This window comes from Pelobates fuscus, chromosome 6 (assembly GCF_036172605.1).
Source record: "Pelobates fuscus isolate aPelFus1 chromosome 6, aPelFus1.pri, whole genome shotgun sequence".
In the NCBI taxonomy this organism is placed as follows: Eukaryota; Metazoa; Chordata; class Amphibia; order Anura; family Pelobatidae; genus Pelobates; species Pelobates fuscus.
Genome location: NC_086322.1, coordinates 125,107,689 through 125,126,130, shown reverse-complemented (window position 1 = coordinate 125,126,130; position 18,442 = coordinate 125,107,689). Strand labels below are relative to the sequence as shown.

Below are 18,442 nucleotides of genomic sequence, written 5' to 3'. Positions count from 1 at the left end.
TAGTCACCCAGACCACTTCAACTCAATGAAGTGATCTGGGTGCCAGGTCCCCCAGGTTTTAACCCTGCAGCTGTAAGCATAGCAGTTTCAGAGAAACTGCTATGTTTACATTGCTGGGTTAATCCAGCCTCTAGTGACTGTCTTCCTGACAGCTGCCAGAGGCGCTTCTGCGACACTGAAAGCGAAAATCGCATTGAGCACGCAGAACGTCCATAGGAAAGCATTGAGAAATGCTTTCCATAGGGCGTTGTTAATGCGCGGGTGGCTTTTGCCGCGCATGCACATTCGGCACCACTTGGGAGCTGACGTTGGAGGGGGAGGAGAGGTCACCAGCGCTGAAGGAGCCCGGCGCTGGATAAAGGTAAGTGGCTGAAGGTGTTTTAACCCCTTCAACCCAGTGGGGGTGGGTCCTGAGGGTGGGGGGACCCTACATGTAGTCATTGAAAAGAGTTTGTTTTCCTGACACTATAGTGATCCTTTAAATTGTAAACCGAGCATGGGCTGTGATTTCCAGTATTGCCAGATTAGTATGTCTTTAGTTGGCTCAGCCAGAGTGTCTCATTCACGAATAGCGTAATAGGAATTAGCTGCCTTTAAGGATTCTTTTTCTCATATGCAAGGTGATCTATATATGATGTGACATTAATCTATGTGCTTGAAAAAGATAAAAAATATATTGGGAATCCGTTAGCTGTATTACCCAGCATTGTCATCGTCCAACTGCCAGGAAAACGAGTCCTAATACAGCAGTTCTATAGGATTCTGACCCATCCATTTGAAATATCAACAATACACTGATCAGCCACAACCTTAAACATATTGTGGAAGGTCCCCCTCATTCTGAAAAAACAGCTCTGATGCATTGAGGCATGGACTCCCCAAGACAGGACTGTGTCCAGTGGTATTTGGCACCAAGGCATTAGCAGCAGATCCTTTACATCCTGCAAGTTGCAAAGTGGGGATTTCTTGTTCCAGCACATCCCACAGGTGCTCAACCTTCTTCCATTACTCCATGATCCAGTTCTGATGCTCATGTCCCCATTAAAGATGCTTTTAAGCTGTGTACAGTTATCTAGCCATCACTATTTCACCAAGATCAAAGTCACTCAAATGTGTTTGTTTGCCCATTTTTCCTGCTTCCAACACATGAAATTGAAGAACTGACTGTTCACTTGCTACCGGATATATCCCCACTTCTTGACCGATATCATTGTAACGATACAATCAATGTTATTCACTTCACCTGTCAGTATTTTTAATGTTGTGGCCGATCAGTGTATGTAGTAAGTATTCTTCAGTAAGATAGTGTAATGGTTTATAAATGTACTGTTTCTTAACTAGGGTTAGTAAATATACTTGTTACTACTATGGGAGAGCTGATTTAGCAATTGGCATATATGATTTTAGCTTACTTACAAATGAATCATAATCCTTTCAAGGAACACAATAATAAGTATAGATAATGCATGGAAATATAGCCAGCAGTCTGTGGGCAGCAATCTGTTAAGCTCCTGACTTCACACACATAACTGCGACTTGCCTTCCAGTAAGCAGTACACACTCCAGTTGGACAGACCATACCTGATAAAGGAGGTAGTAAAATATTCTTTGATATTTACAAGTCAGATGACTGGCTTATAAATGCAGAGATTTTTTGAAAATTGCTGCAGATATATGTCTCTATTAACAGAAAGACAGAGCAGGATACTCTGCATCATAACCGTTGCAATCATTCAGATTTGTTTTAGTACTTGGCTTGAAGCTTTAAGGGGCTATGGCTAAAATATCACATTGATCTAAAAAGAAAATCTACCTATTCTAGGGGTGAATCTAATCCTGTCATCCACACTAGTACTTTACCAGCATGAGAATTGTGCAATTTGGATCAACAGCACCACACAGTGGTTGTGTATGGTATTATCAGGATTTGTTAGGCTGCTTGTTATTTAATGTGACATTATGATGTGTTAAGCCTGCTGTGGATCTACTGTATTTTGTTTTGGGGTTGTTGTTTTTTCAATTCTTGATAATAATCATCATTATTATTGTTATTAAAGAAGCACTTAAAGCGGGAGTTGGCAACCAATTTTATGTACAATTAATTTTACGCTTGTGCTTCACCTACGTATCTCAAGTTTGACTTCTGATAAGTCTGCCTTGGGCACAGAAATTCCAAGAAATCATGTTTACACAACTGTCACAAAATCCCTTGCTTGACATACAGATGAGCACAGCTGGTATTGTGTTTCAGACTTCACTTTACATTTCTGCAAGTACCCTTAGCAGTGAAACCGTGATAAAACACTCATTTTAAACACTGCTTTTCTTAAACCAAGGGACAGATTTTGAACACAGAAGGACTTCAATTTCCAGACAAGAAGCAGAGCCATGCTACTGAGACCCAAAAGATCAGAACTCTGGTCATTGGTCTTTTTTGATCAAAAACCTGTGCTTTAGTTTATCTTGCGGTATTGCAATAATCCATTAAGGTTTTGAAATATTGCCATAGAAACTGTAATGCCTTTTTTTTCTAGGTGTAGTCATTGAAAATAAAAAAGGTCCAATGAAGGAACATATTGGCTTACTAGGCATTCAAAACATTGTGGTATATCTGTTCCAGTCTATTTCCCACCCCTCAGAGAAACAACTTAAAACAGAAAGAGTATAAGCACTGTCCATGCACTCTTAACAAGGGCAATATCTAAATGTAATGCTGGACTTTTTAGTAATTCTTTCGCATGTCCGTATTATTTTCTTCCAGATCTACCTGACCAGGTGTTGAGAGTTTTTAAGGCAGACCAGCAGAGCCGTTATATCATGATAAGCAAAGATACAACTGCTAAGGAAGTGGTCATTCAGGCCATCAGAGAGTTTGCAGTAACCGCTGTCCCTGATGCGTATTCCTTGTGTGAGGTGTCAGTCACCCCTGAAGGTGTCATCAAGCAGAGGCGGCTCCCCGATCAACTGTCTAAACTAGCAGATAGAATACAACTCAGTGGCAGGTAATGTCGGTATTTTATCATAATTTATTACAGGTAATCTCAGTTTGTTGCAAATCATTTTTTCGCTGCAATGTCTGTTTGACATTAATGTTGCCTGAATTTAACAAACCAAATTATCCCTAACTACACAATCTCTAGTTATTCACTGAATGAACTTGAATAAAGTGTTCAATGTATAAAAAAAAATACCAATTTTCAAAAGTGAAGCACCGGGGAAAACCCATGTTCCTGCTTATTCCATTGGTTTCTTGGTTTATATCGACACTTTTAGAACTTTTCCCTACTACTTAGAAAACAATTTTTTTTATAAATCTCCCCTAAGATTCATATATTGTTGCAAGTGTCAGAGGTAGAATAAACCTGTTATTGTTTGAACATCTTCGTACTGGAACAGCACAGCACATCTATTGCACAAAGTATTGCTGCTTGTGGAGACAGTACTTAACTGCTACATTAGAAATTATTATAGTTGATGTCACTAAATACCCTTCGCAGGATTTCCATTCCTAATGTAACCCGACGTATGAGCAAACAAATTAATATTCAATAGGAAGTCTAACCAGAGAAATAATATTTCTGCAACTTGGCATTGTGCTAGTTTTAGGGTGTTCACTCATTGCCAGTGACGTGCAGAGCTTTGTTTTGTCATTCAGTCTTTCATATGATAACTTCCAATGCCGTGACCTCATTTCTGTAGGATTATTATCATAATCTTAAACATTAGATTTAGTTTGCAGTCTCCACTACATATATGTGACATTTTCTTTTGTTAATAGTGTCAGATATTGTCTTCCTTTGCGTCATCCCGTATCTTTAGCTTTATCTTGTTATCAACCTTACACATGGCATTATTCCGTTTCCCCAATCCTGTACAGCAGATGGCCTTCGTTAACAGTTCTTGAATCATGTTTTTCTGGTTTTAACCTTCCCCATGGCTGTAATTCAGACATACCGTGACTGGCAACATTTGATTGGAATAAAGAAACCTCTACTATCTATATTATTGCTGATTGAAATTTGATATACTTCCAACATTTACTTGATAATACTAATACAGAGAAATTCTGATTCAAAAGATGCCTCACAATTTTCATTTACCCAAACTTATGTATTGAGCTGTATATAATGCTTTTTATTGGTTCCATGTCTAAAAAATGTTCCCATCATTTTTGGCAAAACGTAGGCTATCGGAGAATGATGAGTGTTGTATTCAATCGCCAGTTATTATGCCATGGTTCAACAGTGATGTTGCTCACACAATTCTCCACTTTCAGCACCCAGATAGTTATATTGAAATTACTGAGCTTTGTACTGTAATGTTTCTATATATTTTTTTTTAGGTATTACCTTAAAAATAACATGGAGACAGAAACTCTGTGCTCAGATGAAGATGCTCAAGACCTCCTGAGGGAAAGCCAGATTTCATTGCTGCAGCTGAGTACTATTGAAGTAGCCACGCAACTCTCCATGAGGAATTTCGAGTTGTTCCGCAACATTGAGCCAACAGAGTACATTGATGATCTATTTAAACTGAAATCAAAAACTGGCTGCACCAATCTTAAAAGCTTTGAAGATGTCATTAACCAAGAGACCTTCTGGGTGGCCTCGGAAATCCTGAGGGAGACCAACCAACTAAAGCGAATGAAGATAATCAAGCATTTCATAAAGATTGCACTACACTGTAGGGAGTGCAAAAACTTCAACTCAATGTTCGCCATCATTAGGTAACTTGCATCAAGTGTCCCATTAAATTTAAACCCCCTTTAGCTACCCTTAGGGTAAAGGCTGTCAGTATAAATTCGGTAATGACGTGCTAAAAAGAGTTGAAAAATACTGAAAATAAGCAGTCGGCTATAAAGAGCGAATAGTTCTAATAGTGAAACGTTCAGAACCAACATTTTAATGGGTTCTGTAGAATATTATGCACCATTTTTTATATTGTTTATGAATGTTTACAACTGTGTCCCAGAATTGCTCTTAATACATAACCCCCCTATACTCTCTACACCAGTTTAATTGTAGTTGATACTTGGCTAATAAGTTTAAAGAGGCAAAGAATTGGTTAAAAATGCATGGACAAAAATAATGTGTTGAAAGTTAGGATTACATTTTGAAGTATTCAGACAGAAGTTTAATAAAACCATATTTTAACGGAAAACAACTATGAACAAAATTATTTATTAACTACCGGTAATCTTTTTTTCATTATACATGTGTAAGTAGGAGTTATGATTGTTTGAAATTTGTAACAATTACATATTTTTTCTATGTTGATTAGATTAGGTAGAGAATATCAGTGTTTTTTTTTTTTGTTTGTTACTTGCATGCGACCTTTTGTGGTATGTGGTATTCATATTGTGAATGTATGCTTATGTTTTATATTCCTTATTTGTCATAATTTTCTTTTCGGATGTCATAAAGAGTAACTTGTGTAATTTCAGTGGATTGAATTTAGCACCCGTCTCAAGGCTTCGAACAACATGGGATAAGCTGCCCAGCAAGTATGAGAAGCTGTTCCAAGATCTACAAGATCTATTTGACCCATCAAGGAACATGGCCAAATATCGCAATGTTCTCAATAACCAGAACCTCCAGCCACCTGTCATACCCCTATTTCCTGTCATCAAGAAGGACCTTACTTTTCTGCACGAGGGTGAGTACTGATTTATTCATTAAATACCATGCTTTTTCTTTAGTTTTAAGAACTCCATAAAATTGTATCTCTACCCTCTTTAACCAGGCAACGACTCCAAAGTAGAAGGTTTAGTGAACTTTGAAAAGCTTAGGATGATTGCAAAAGAAATTCGCCATGTTGGTCGAATGGCTTCAGTAAACATGGATCCTGCTTTGATGTTTAGGACAAGGTACATTTTTTCTTTTTTTCCCCAACCGTTTGTTCTGAAACAGTCCTAGAGATGGCATGTTGCATGATTATTGCACAATTTATAATCGTAGACTAATAATTATTAGATTATTAAATGGAATGTTGAAATGCATTTCTAAAATATTACATTAAAAAGTCCACTTCCTTTCTGGAAATGTCCCGTACACTGTGTTGTGCACATGTGTCCTTCTTGTATATAATACTCTCAAAGTTTGTAGTTATAATGGGTTTTGTTAGCGATCTTGGACTACATGTAGCAGGTCAGTATGTGGAGGAAAATGCATTGACAAGCTCTTTAACTGTAGAGTGGTTAGCTACCCTTTGCATAATTTGGGCACATAGCAATAAATACCCACAATCTGATCTCTGTTTAGATTTTTCCAATAAACTCCCGTGTGCTTTGCCTGTTGGTATGCAGCTTACATTTAAAAATGCCTTGTCAAAACACTTGGTGTAACATTCCTTGTTACTACCTTTGGTTTGGTGACTCAGAAAGAGGGCTCTCCTGTCAGAGAAGAATGTTGTAGTTTTACTGTGTTTTGAAACTTTGAAATTATACTGCAAATGGCATTGGCTCCCGTCGTGTGCCTCTTAGATATGTCATCTGTGGGCTTCCGGTATTGCTTGTCTTGAAATCTGGTCCTTTCTTTCTGAGCTTGTGATCTTTCTCTCTCTCCCTTTTTTTCTGTCTCTTTCTATACCCATGCTTCTGTCTTCATGGCTCTCACTTACAGGAAGAAGAAATGGAGAAGTTTGGGGTAAGTTGGCTGGTGACCTCGTTGCCCACTGCCACATTTGTCCATTCTTGCCATTCGCATTTCCTTTCTTTTGCTTTTGCTTTTTGTATTCTGTTAACCCTCTTGCCGGCAGACTGTTGATATACTCTGGCCATTCAGATTTAATCAAATCCATCCTGGGAAAAAAAGTTAATATTTAAAGCTTATTTATATGTAGTTTACAAATACATATATATATTTTTTACATTACTACAATATACAACAACATGAAAATATATTAATTGGGAATCAAACTATGCACATTGAAATCTTACCCGTAATGGCTCGTAACAGCAAAACATAAAATGTTGTAAATATCAAAAGACTGTAACTCCGCTAATTACATTTTCAGAGTCCTCATCCTCATTCATAACTTATAATGGTTCCATCCATTTTTTTGTTTGATACCCACATTTTGCATGATGATCCACGTAGATCTTTCCATTTACTAACTGGCTACTTTTACTTACCCCCAAAAAATAAGTTTTTGAGGAATAATTGGCTTAATTTTTCCCGTTTCAGGCCGTATGTTGTATTTGGTAATTGCAGTGAAACAATTCAGATTTTGCTGCATGAGCTTGTTATATTAAATATCTTCTTTTTTTTTTTTTTGTCTGGGAAACGTAATTTTCTGGTTGTGTTTCAGACACAGACAGGTTATGATAAGACATACCATTTTCTTTAATTATCCTGGAACCATTCTGATGGTATGGGATTATTTTAGCCATTTCCTGTGATTGTTTTGCTATAAGAGGGAATGTTTGTTCATTATCGTTCTTAGTTTTTTTTTAGCTCAAGCTTAGTGGAATGAGGCATGTTGAGCATACTTCTATGTGAACCCTGCATGAAGGCATTTGTAGAGTGCACAATATTTGGAGGAGGTTTTGGGAAATTATAGCTTTAATTTTGATCTGCTTATTATTTATTTTATTTATGTTTTGTCCAGGTCTCTAAGTCAAGGTAGTACCAACGCCACAGTACTGGATGTAGCGCAGACTGGTGGACACAAAAAACGAGTTCGACGTAGTTCATTCCTTAATGCTAAGAAATTGTATGAAGATGCCCAGATGGCGCGCAAAGTTAAGCAATATTTGGCCGATCTGGATCTTGAAATGGATGAAGAGAATCTACAAACACTTTCTTTTCAGTGTGAGCCAGCAACAAATACATGTGAGTCTTGGCATTTGTATCATTAGATATTGGTTGTTATACTTATACACTTTATCATTGTTTTATAAAACATTGCCTGTGACTAAAAGGGCCAAGGCTTCCTCAGAATAACTAAACTTGTAGTTATACAAGTATTTATACATCATTTTCTTATCGAATACAGCAATAACTGCCACCCAGCAAGAATTACATTGCTTCAAAGTATTTAGCAACCCAGTATTACATCAAAACCAACTTTAAGTTAAGGTCCATCCTTAAAAGGCTGTCCACATTTTCAAGATTAACATATGCATAAGTAAAGTATTTTAAACTGCTCATGAATATTACAGTTACCCTGGTAACCACCCTCAGTATGTGATTTGGAAGTCACATTTTTGATAAAGATGTTTTTCCTTTTCTTGAGGGGTTGGTTTTGTCTTTTGACTTTAAAGATGTATTGATATGGGATGATTTCACATTATACAAAGACCATTTCACTGAAATAATTACATTTTATTTATTTATAGATAGTTTAACTTTTTAAAATCATTTTCCACCGGTATGTTTTACAGTAAACTTCTTTTCCTTTTTTCCAATTATTTTTGCTTCTTATATTTATATAATCTTTTTCTTTTACGCAAAAGATGAATTTTGTACCAATGAATTGTGTGACTTCAAAAGTAAAAAAAACCTCTCATTCCCCCGCAAAATGTGAACAGTTACTCTCTATACTCAGACCCATGTTGCATGCTTAAATAAATAAATGTACATTATATATAATTCTAATACGAATTGTTTTTCAGTGCCAAAAACCCCTTGTGATAAGAGATCAGGGAAACCAGACACGTCACCTGTAGCACCGAGGGCAGCATCACAGCAGAAACCCCAGCAGCAGCCTCCATCCAAGGTGAATCAGGCGTTACAAGTGCCTGCTGTATCTCTGTACCCCTCTCGAAAAAAAGTTCCAGTCAAGGATCTACCACCTTTTGGTAAGTGCAAGTTATTAGATTTGCTGTTTTAATATCTTTGAGAACGGATACTTATGTCACAGGAAATAGACAACAAAGTCTTTTATGTTTGCTTGATTTTTTACGAGGAAATCCAATCACATGGAATTTAAGGCAGACCAGAGCACCTCATCGAACATATTTCTGGCTTTATTACATACCCTGTAAACACAATTACATAAGTGTCACAAAATTGCTATGATTACATCTTGGACATCAAGCACATCAGTGTCATGAGTTACACTTGTTTTTTTGCCAAGCATCTAGTAATGTTTGCAATCACTAACAATGTAGTACTTGAATACAACTTGTTTCCCTGAATCTTTTGAACCCCCTTAGAACAACGGTTCCCTGCCAAGCCTCACATTAACTGTAACAAGGTGAATAAAATATATTCTTCTATAAATGTAAGCAAATAAAACAAAAAGGCTTCTAATAATCTATATCAACCTAATCTAAGTCTATTGCAGCTAGTATCCAGTACTTCCAATTGTTTGCAGTTTGAATTTATAGTTAAAGCAACATTAAACTTTTTTTTTTTTTTTTAAAGATTTTTTTTCTTTCTATGAGACAAACAAAAGCTAAAATCAGAGTGCATATTGATATGTAAAAGTGGCATGTATCTTTGTAGGTGCATGTTGATCAGACAGCGGGCATGTGCACACTCTTTAGAAAATAAGCATTTCCTCTTGACAAAGTAATCCTTGGGCACTGACATTTTCTCATTCCTACTGCATTGTGAGTGCTCTCTTTCTCTCTCCTCTCCTCTCCTCTTCTCTTCTCTTTTTTTTTTTTTTTTTTTGTATATTGCCCCCCTTGCATTACGTCTTTTGATTAAATCTAAAATTGTGCCGTTAACTTATGGAGACTCCTGTGCAGTGAATAATATGGCAGGTATCTTTAAAGGTTTATGCCATTTTAACAACATTTCATTTTCAATTTTATTACTATGTTGTTATTTTTCTTCTGGGGTAATGCAATAAATGCCCCTTTAGAGCCATCATCCTATGTAACATGCAAGTGGGTTAAATACCATTCAACATATTTATTCACTGGCTTTGCAGGAATCAACTCCCCACAAGCTTTAAAGAAAATTCTATCATTATCAGAAGAAGGGAGTTTGGAAAGGCACAAGAAGCCAGCTGAAGACACCATATCAAATGCATCATCTCAGCTTTCCTCCCCTCCAACCTCACCTCAGAGCTCTCCGAGAAAAAGTAAAATGAAAACACTCATTTAATAAGCTCTAGTATTCACCAATATCACGGATTTCCACTCAGCCACCAATTAGACAATAAAAGAATTGCATAGAATAGAATAATCAGTAAATGTGTGGCTTGTTTGCTCTCCAGAGCAGGACGTTGCTGTGAGACAGATGTACTTTCAGCATAACCAAATAATATCTTTATGGTATCTAGTTCAAAGGTTATAATTTAAAAAAATATAAATTATATTTTCTTCTCTATTTCCATCTTTTTCTATCTCTATATATCTATATATTTATAAACTCAGATTTACCATTTTTTGAACCATGTATGAACCAATGCTTCTAAGACAAATAGAAATCTAATCTAAAGCCTATTTATGTAAAATAAGTTATAATTTTAATGACAATTTCGATGTGTCTCCTTCTCATTTTGATGCCGTGGGTTTGTTTTCCACATTGTGTTTTAGTAGTGTGTGCACGAGCCTACTGTAAAGTCACTGGTCTGACTATGGTAACATAGCAGTGTTCTTGTGACTTTGAGTCCTGTTCAATGTAGTTTTTTTTTTTTTTTCTTCTGTAGGTTATACTTTGGCAGCTAGTGGCACTGTGGATAATTTCTCTGACTCTGGACACAGTGAGATCTCATCCCGTTCTAGCATAGTCAGTAATTCCTCATTTGATGGTGTACACCTCCATGATGATCGAAGACAAAGGCATTCCGTGAGCATTGTGGAAACAAATCTTGGAGTTGGGAGAACTGATCGCAGAGCCCTTGCAGAACATGACCAGAGCTGCATAGGGTAAGTTCTCGAACAAGTTCTTGCGAATCTTGACATTTTTCATTTAAAAAAACAAACATATGATCACATTGCTTAAAACTATTCCTAGTGTAGTTAGTATAAATGCTGCATTCTGATTATCAGGTTTCATTATTTTTGGCTAGTTTATTGCTAGGAATATTATTTTATTTTGATCTTTTGAAAAAGCCATTTTAGTTGTATTTTAGACATGACGAAAATTTAGTCGACGAAATTAACACTGCCCTGCTCACATAAGACTCTTTAATCTAGAGGATGATTGTATACTTGTGACATCTTCAATGTATAATTTAAATTGAACTGATCAATGCATTTTCCTGTTTGCAGCACTCACTCTGTTCTTAAAACACAACACAATTGTACCTTTTCCATACTATAAGCAGTGGGCAAAATTTCAACTTACCAATGGTGAGTGAAAATTCAGCCCTGCTAAATGTGTCATGGACCTTCTAGGCTTGATTTGGAAAGTAACTTTTAAGGTCCTGCTGTAGGTTATATAAAATAGTTAAATTATTCTAAGTTTGTTGAGAAGTTTAACAGTTTCCCTTAAACTGTTTTAGGTCCTATGCGCCATTGACAGATAACAGAGGCTTGTATGCTGGTGCCACAGTTCTGTCCTCTCCTAGCATGGAGGAGCTGTCTCAGGACCAGGGTGATAGAGCGTCACTTGATGCTGCTGATAGTGGTCGAGGCAGCTGGACATCTTGCTCAAGTGGATCTCATGACAATATACAAACTATACCGCATCAGAGAAGTTGGGAGACACTTCCTTTTGGCCATGTCCATTTTGACCACACAGCAGATGGGCCAGCATATTGGGCCTCAGGTCATGTGGATCCAGCTATATTTTCTGATCATAGCACAAAGTATGGCAGACACAACCAGGGAAGAGAAGCATTAGAGCAAGCACAGTCCAGAGCAAGCTGGGCGTCATCAACAGGCTACTGGGGTGAGGACTCCGAAGGAGACACTGGCACCATTAAAAGAAGAGGTGGAAAAGATGTCGCACTGGAAGCTGAAACCAGCAGTATATCATCTATGGCGTCAGATGAGTCAAAGGGACTACCTATACCAACACACATAGCTGTAACTACAAGCTCTGCTAAAGGTCTTATTGGTAAGAGATGCTGAGATTTTTAGTTTTAAATGTTTACTCATATAGTGTTAAAATAAGTCATGTTCTTGGTCATCAATTGCAATAGCTGAAGTAATATTACGGTTAGCAAGGTGGTGTGGAAGAGGATTACATGTACTTTTTAGTATTCTTCATGAACATGTAAAAATCTTTTTCATCTAGTGTAATGTATACATTCCATCTACTTCCATTTCTTTATTATGTAAAATACAGCTTCACATTGTTATTTAAATGTTCTGTCATCTCTCGTAGCCTAAGTATATGTATTTTTTTCAATCTATTGCAGTACTACATCTCCTCTTGTATCTGGTAAACCAGCTATAAACATCTTCTATTTTGTTTATTGTTGATAACCATAATGAGATTTGTGGTTCCACCCACTGGCTAGCCTTCGTCTACAGGATATTATAATCATATTAATCTAAACTTGCGGCATTACATTAAATTGGCCAAAACCAGAAAATGTGGTCTTTACGAATATTTACTTTCTTGAAGGAGAGACAATGGGATATGCAGATTATTTGAAACCCTGACAAGTGCATGACCTGTAAACCCCCCTTACCATCCTTCCAGTAATGAAACTCCTCTAGTTAGAGAGGAATTGCTATAAAGTACTTCTGTCTGGATATATCATATATATTTAGTATATTATGTCTCTGCTTAAGAACTGACAGAACAGAACTCTCCTTTATACAATGCAGGAGGGGCATGGTAGCATTTAACAGACTATAAAATGTAATCGACATATTGTAGTAGAAAAATCATTACAAAGTGTACAGATAACATCTCATTACATATGGAAGGTTTAAGTTATACATACCGCTCACAAATCACTCCAGAATGGAGATTTACCTGATCCCTCCTAATTATGTTGTAGTTGTCCTATATTTTAATTATCTGTTCTTTTTTGCAATCTTTTTTTTTCGGTTTCTTTTCTTTTGTGACAATAATTGTCTCTTATGGTAGTGTATTGTGTTACCACAGCAAGAAAAGAAGGTAGATACCGGGAACCACCACCGACCCCACCAGGCTATGTCGGAATACCAATTGCAGACTTTGCTGAAGGACACCCGCAAGTCTCAAGAAAGCCCCCTGATTACAATGTGGCTTTGCAGCGTTCCAGAATGATGGCTCGGAGGAGTGATAGTGAGGGAGCCACAGCAAATTCTCCCCCATCTCATAATCAGCCTTCTTCTAGGCTAGTAAATAAACCGCAGTGGCATAAACCAACTGAGTCCGACCCGCGACTATCTAGCTATCAGGCACAAGGGGTTCCTGCAAAGGATGATGGTAAATGTCTAACACACAATTTAAAAACAAGTTATTACATGAGTATGCTTTAAACTTTGGGATAGCTGCTGATAAATTGTCCACAACTGATTTGTATCTATCAAAGTACAACTACATATAGAATTTGTCCTGAAAAAGGCAAATCTCTGTTCATTAAGTTTTGTCTTGAAAATGGGATCTGTGCAAGACTTTATCATGTTATTCATATAAACATACCTATGTGGTGTTGTTTTCAAACTGAACAGAGCACTTTATTTCTGTGAATGTATATTAGTAATCCCTTCCAGGTTTTCTTTTACTTTTTTTTTTTTTATAAAATTGCTGTGCTCAGTATTGATGTCTCACATGTATACATTTGACCATTTTAGTTTCTTAATTAGGTAGGCCACACTATGGAATAGTGAATTTACCTTTACAAAATGTGAAATTTTGGCCATAATTTTGTATTTACCCAGACTATTTTTGGCTAAGTAAATGTTGCCTATGTCAGATTGCAGGTCTTCACATGATTCATTAGCAAGTGCTCATGCGGAGACCTTTTACTTTCAAAAAGGTTTAGATCAACAAAGAGTTAATTACATTTCAAATGTATGTTTTTGTTGCCGATTTTTTATTTTTTTTTTCCCTAATGGCAACAATGCTTTAGGTAGGTAGTAATACTAAAGCAAGCTGTTACCGTTGTTGCATTATAGATTGTTTTTCTTTATTTGTAAATCAGGTTTTGTTATTTCCGTTAAGATGTTCTGTGTTTAAAAGAAAGACCTATCTCTAATTCACCAACATTTCTCTTGATTTAATTATTGTATTCTCTTTTTTGCTCTTTCTTCAGCAGATGATGAGCAAGTTTCTGCTGTGTAAGGATCAAGGCTCTTTCTGTCCCAGGCTGAGCCACCTTCAATGGAGAGCACAAGAGGATGTCCCTCGTGACAGGAGTCTGTGGACCTGTTTCCTCCTACTCTGCCTTAAAGCAGCATCGGGCATCATCTACCCCTTTGCCTCTCTCCCTGGCATGTGAAATACTGTGAAGAAATCACCCTGGCACTTTTTGTCCCCACTCCCCCAAACTGTGTTGCTTGAAATACACAGTGCAGCAACCTCCACTCTGGTGGCTGGCACCTTGCACAGTATCATTCCAGACTTCTCAACCATCACATCAGCCATGATGAACTCTGGTTGCACTTCGTAATGCCTGGAAGGGTGTTTTTATATCTTCCTTTTCCATTTTAATCATATCCCTAGCAATTGCCTTTCACTTGACTACATTGATCAAGCTAGTTATGTACTTTCAATAGCCGTTTTAACTTCAGCCGAAATTGCATTCGGATAATCTCTGCATACTGTTTTGGGTTTTGTTTGTTTACAGTACTGTTAATGTTACAACACAACCTCTTTAATGTGCAAGGTCTTTGGTTGTTCCTATGAACCTAACGCAGTAAAGAGGGACACACAATTTAGTTCAATTTTGTTACATCAGGATATTTACAGTGTTATTTCACACCTAAATTATGGTTCTTTTCTTTTTTTTTTTTTGTAAATGTTTATAGAGATTTTTAATTAACTGATGAACTGGATAACATTAAAGTGATGGCAGCTTTGGGACCCTTAACTAATGCTACTTGCTGTTAATACTGACCGAGTTACAAACTTTTTACGTTTCCCACCTGTTAACCAACTCTTCAGCCACCATTGACATTTATAGGCCGGCCATCACTTTGGATGCAGCATATTTCGGGGAATAGGAAACAAACTGTTATTTGCCGTTGTATGGACCTGCACTTGTAGAGAAGGCCATTGTGTAGCATTCACTGCTCACAGCTGCTATATAACACTTTTCAGGATTGAGAATGCCATCTTCTCCCTCACCCTTTGCACAGACTCCGGATAAGTGAAGGCTGCCAATCCGAGTAATACTCCTGTGTGAGGAATTTGTGGTCTTGGATTTTTTTTTTTTTTTTTTTTTTAAATCATCGTTTGTTTTTTTTTCCATTGCAGTTCAACTGATCATATTGATCAGTGGACAAGCATACATATATATATAGATATATATACAACTTTAAAAAAAGAAAAGTAGTAAACAAAATGCAGTGTTTTTTTCACTGTGTAAAAACAATGTCAGTGCTTTATTTAATGATTCTATCTATCCCGTTATCATGGCTTTTGTCTACCTTGCATCTATATCACATTGTCAATTATGCCTATGTAATTTTACATGTAATATGCATTATATGCCAGCTTTATTATGTAGGCCATGGACCTCATGCATATAGGCAGACAGAAGCCCAGCTCAACCACACATTGCACAAATGTTCTAAGCATATGTACTCGTAGGATCTAGGACGGCTAAATCTCGGTTCGCTCTGTGATGTCCAGTGCAGAATGTACAACTAACTGGTGACTTTATCATACTTTTGATACTACTTATACCTATATGTCTTTTAGAAAGACATTGGTAAAGTCTGTATCCCTTTTGTATTTTTAATACAATAATTGTACATATTGGTTATATTTTTGTTGAAAATGTTAGAAATGTAATATGTTTATGCTTCTACATCCAGTTTGTATGAAGCTGGACTACAAATAAATATGACAAGCAGCTTGATGGTACCATTCACTATTTTTTTTATCAGCAGACAAGACGATTTTTTTTTAGAAATGGGTGAGTGGAAGCGAAACACAGCAGTTCATAATTTCTATAAGAATATAGTCAATTGCATTGAACTCCTCCAAGGTACCAACTAGGAGAAGTAACTCTCTTAGGAAATAAATGTGCAACGGTGAAAATATGTTACGTCTTGGTTAGGACTAAATATCCCAGCATGCAAACTTGCTAGGCATCACTCATCACTGCAAGGGTATGTAATATTTTCTTCACAAAAAAAAAAAAAAATTGAATGAAAACTACACATGCAAGTAAGCTTACAACCTACCCTTATTTACTTGCATGCAAAGCTTTTAATTATTTTATATTTGTCTATTAATGAATTGTGTATACAACTAGTTTTGCACTTGTGTGGTTCTCTTGGGGTTTTTGAGAAACCTGTAATCTTACTATACGAAACTATTCAGTCATTTACTGGTTGAAAAAGATATTACTGCGGAAGCAACAGAAATTGGTGTTTTTGCCAATTGTGTTTTTTTTTTTTTGATAGGTGGAATGCTTAAAGGTATATTCTATTTTATGATTTTAAAATTGACGGTAAGTTTTCTGAATTGTAGCTTGAAAGTTAAAACTGACTCGTTTGGTTATGCTCATAAAAAAAAAAGTATTTCATTTATCACTAAATGCAATTAGTTTTGCTACCACCTAACACAAAAATGTTACTAATAAACAAATATTGTAACATTAGAAATTGGTGATATGTATACTCTGATATACATTGCACTTTGAATAGCACATTATATTTAACAATGCAGCCAGCGGGAAAGTGAAATGTCTGATTAGAAAGACCACCAAGAGAATGATACCAGCATGGTTTATGCAGTATGTTAATTCCAGTCTGATCGTACAATTCAGTTTGGAAAGTAGTCCAGGCACTGAATGTGTAACCAAAGAAGCGGTTTATTAGGAGAGTGTACAGGCAACGTTTTGACCCCAGACAAAGTGTGACAATGACCCTCTGGGGTCATAACAGCTTTTTAAGTTACATCTCGAGTGCCTGGGCCATTTTCTACTTTCCAAACTAGAGTGAAGTTTGGCCTACATTAGGTCCAGTTGCACCCTGGGAAACAAGGGAGTGCGGTGTCAACTTGGTTCATTGAATACAATACAGTTTGACATGTTTACCAAATTTGCCATAATATTAAAGTGATGCTCATGGTACCTGAGATGAATAAAACTTCTCAGGAACATTATGCAAACAACCCAAAAATCTTAATTTCCAAACCCCTGCTGCTCATCAATAAGAAAATGTGAGTGAATCCAAAGAATTTACTAGAATAAAGGTAACGGAATATATAGTCTTCATATTATATTTGTTTTAAATATATTACACTTTTCGCAGTGCTGTGTAATAAGTGGACTAACAAACTGAAGCGAAGGTGCTCGGGCTATTAATGCATAAAGTTGGTTGCTGGCAATGTTTACAGTGAAATTGTTGTGATCTAGTGGGTAAAATATGGGAAGGGTAAGAAAATACGGACTAAAATGCTCAGGAGCCCTCAAGGGCATGTGTTGTAACTTGGTTTGTTTGAGGGACTGTGACATGTAGTGTATACAGGTAAGATAGATGTCGTTAACTGTAATGCTAATATACAAAAAAATATTAATTAGAAAGTTGTAATACCCCTAAAAATAACTATTGTTAGTATTGTTATTTCACCATTTAACTTGCATTTGCTACCAGACACTCATTAAAATGAACAAAAAACAATCCTTAATATAAAAAATAAATAAAACCTTAAATATCTAAAGGGGAAAAAAAAAAAAAATTGAAAAGAAAGGACCATCCTGTTGTTCTTATGTTTAATGCAGTAAAGCGGACAGTTAGATGGGACAAAGTGTAATATGAGGGCATGGTAAGTGAAAACTATCGTATGGCTTTTGCAGACTAAGCAGATCCACTCCAAGCTTATCCTTTTGGATAGTCAAGCTTTTAGGATTTTATATATATATTAACCCTGTGGCAGGGGCGTATTAGCCGCGAGGCAAACAAGGCATTTGCCTTGGGCGGCATTTTCCAGGGGGCGGCAAAAAAAGCCGCCCCCAAATGCCCAAGGCAAATGTCTTGTTAGCCTTGCGGCTAACAGACATGCCGGCGGGCTGCTGGGCGATCGGGCGGCACTGCCTGGCGGGCGGCCGGCCGGCCGGCGAGGGAGCACTTCCCCTGAGCTGTCTGCTCAGCTCCCTCGCCAGCCGCAGAGTGAGGCTGGGAGGTGGAGCCGGAATATGACGTCATATTCCGGCTCCCAGCCTCACTCTGAGGCTGGCGAGGGAGCTGAGCAGACAGCTCAGGGGAAGTGCTCCCTCGCCGGCCGGCCGGCCGCCCGCCCGATCGCCCAGCAGCCACTGGACCACCAGGGAGGAAGAGACACCCCCCTCCCCAGCATTCCCAAAGGTAAGGAGGCTGGGGGGGGGGGGGGTGTTAAATAAAATAAAAAAATGTGTTAAAAAAAATAAAAAAAAGTGTTACAAATAAATTTAAAAAAAAGTGTTAAAAAAAAATAAAAAAAAAATG

The 18,442-nt window shown here is 37.1% G+C and overlaps 1 protein-coding gene across 12 annotated transcripts in view; it reads left to right on the top strand.

Moving 5' to 3' along the window:
• The window catches only part of RAPGEF2 (Rap guanine nucleotide exchange factor 2), a 274,085-nt gene extending 259,363 nt beyond the window's left edge, over positions 1 to 14,722 (top strand). For 5 of the 12 annotated variants that reach the window (XM_063458215.1, XM_063458212.1, XM_063458223.1 and 2 more), the window contains 12 exons: positions 2,762 to 3,002; positions 4,343 to 4,726; positions 5,444 to 5,655; positions 5,743 to 5,866; positions 6,621 to 6,644; positions 7,609 to 7,832; positions 8,615 to 8,800; positions 9,883 to 10,035; positions 10,606 to 10,825; positions 11,404 to 11,960; positions 12,945 to 13,268; positions 14,098 to 14,722. In XM_063458215.1, coding sequence (XP_063314285.1) covers positions 2,762 to 3,002; positions 4,343 to 4,726; positions 5,444 to 5,655; positions 5,743 to 5,866; positions 6,621 to 6,644; positions 7,609 to 7,832; positions 8,615 to 8,800; positions 9,883 to 10,035; positions 10,606 to 10,825; positions 11,404 to 11,960; positions 12,945 to 13,268; positions 14,098 to 14,126 — 2,678 coding nt within the window. In that variant the 3' untranslated portion in view covers positions 14,127 to 14,722. The remainder of the gene's footprint in view (positions 1 to 2,761; positions 3,003 to 4,342; positions 4,727 to 5,443; positions 5,656 to 5,742; positions 5,867 to 6,620; positions 6,645 to 7,608; positions 7,833 to 8,614; positions 8,801 to 9,882; positions 10,036 to 10,605; positions 10,826 to 11,403; positions 11,961 to 12,944; positions 13,269 to 14,097) is intronic. The other 7 variants (XM_063458216.1, XM_063458222.1, XM_063458219.1 and 4 more) reach the window with 5 other exon arrangements.
• Positions 14,723 to 18,442: the final 3,720 nt, after the last annotated feature.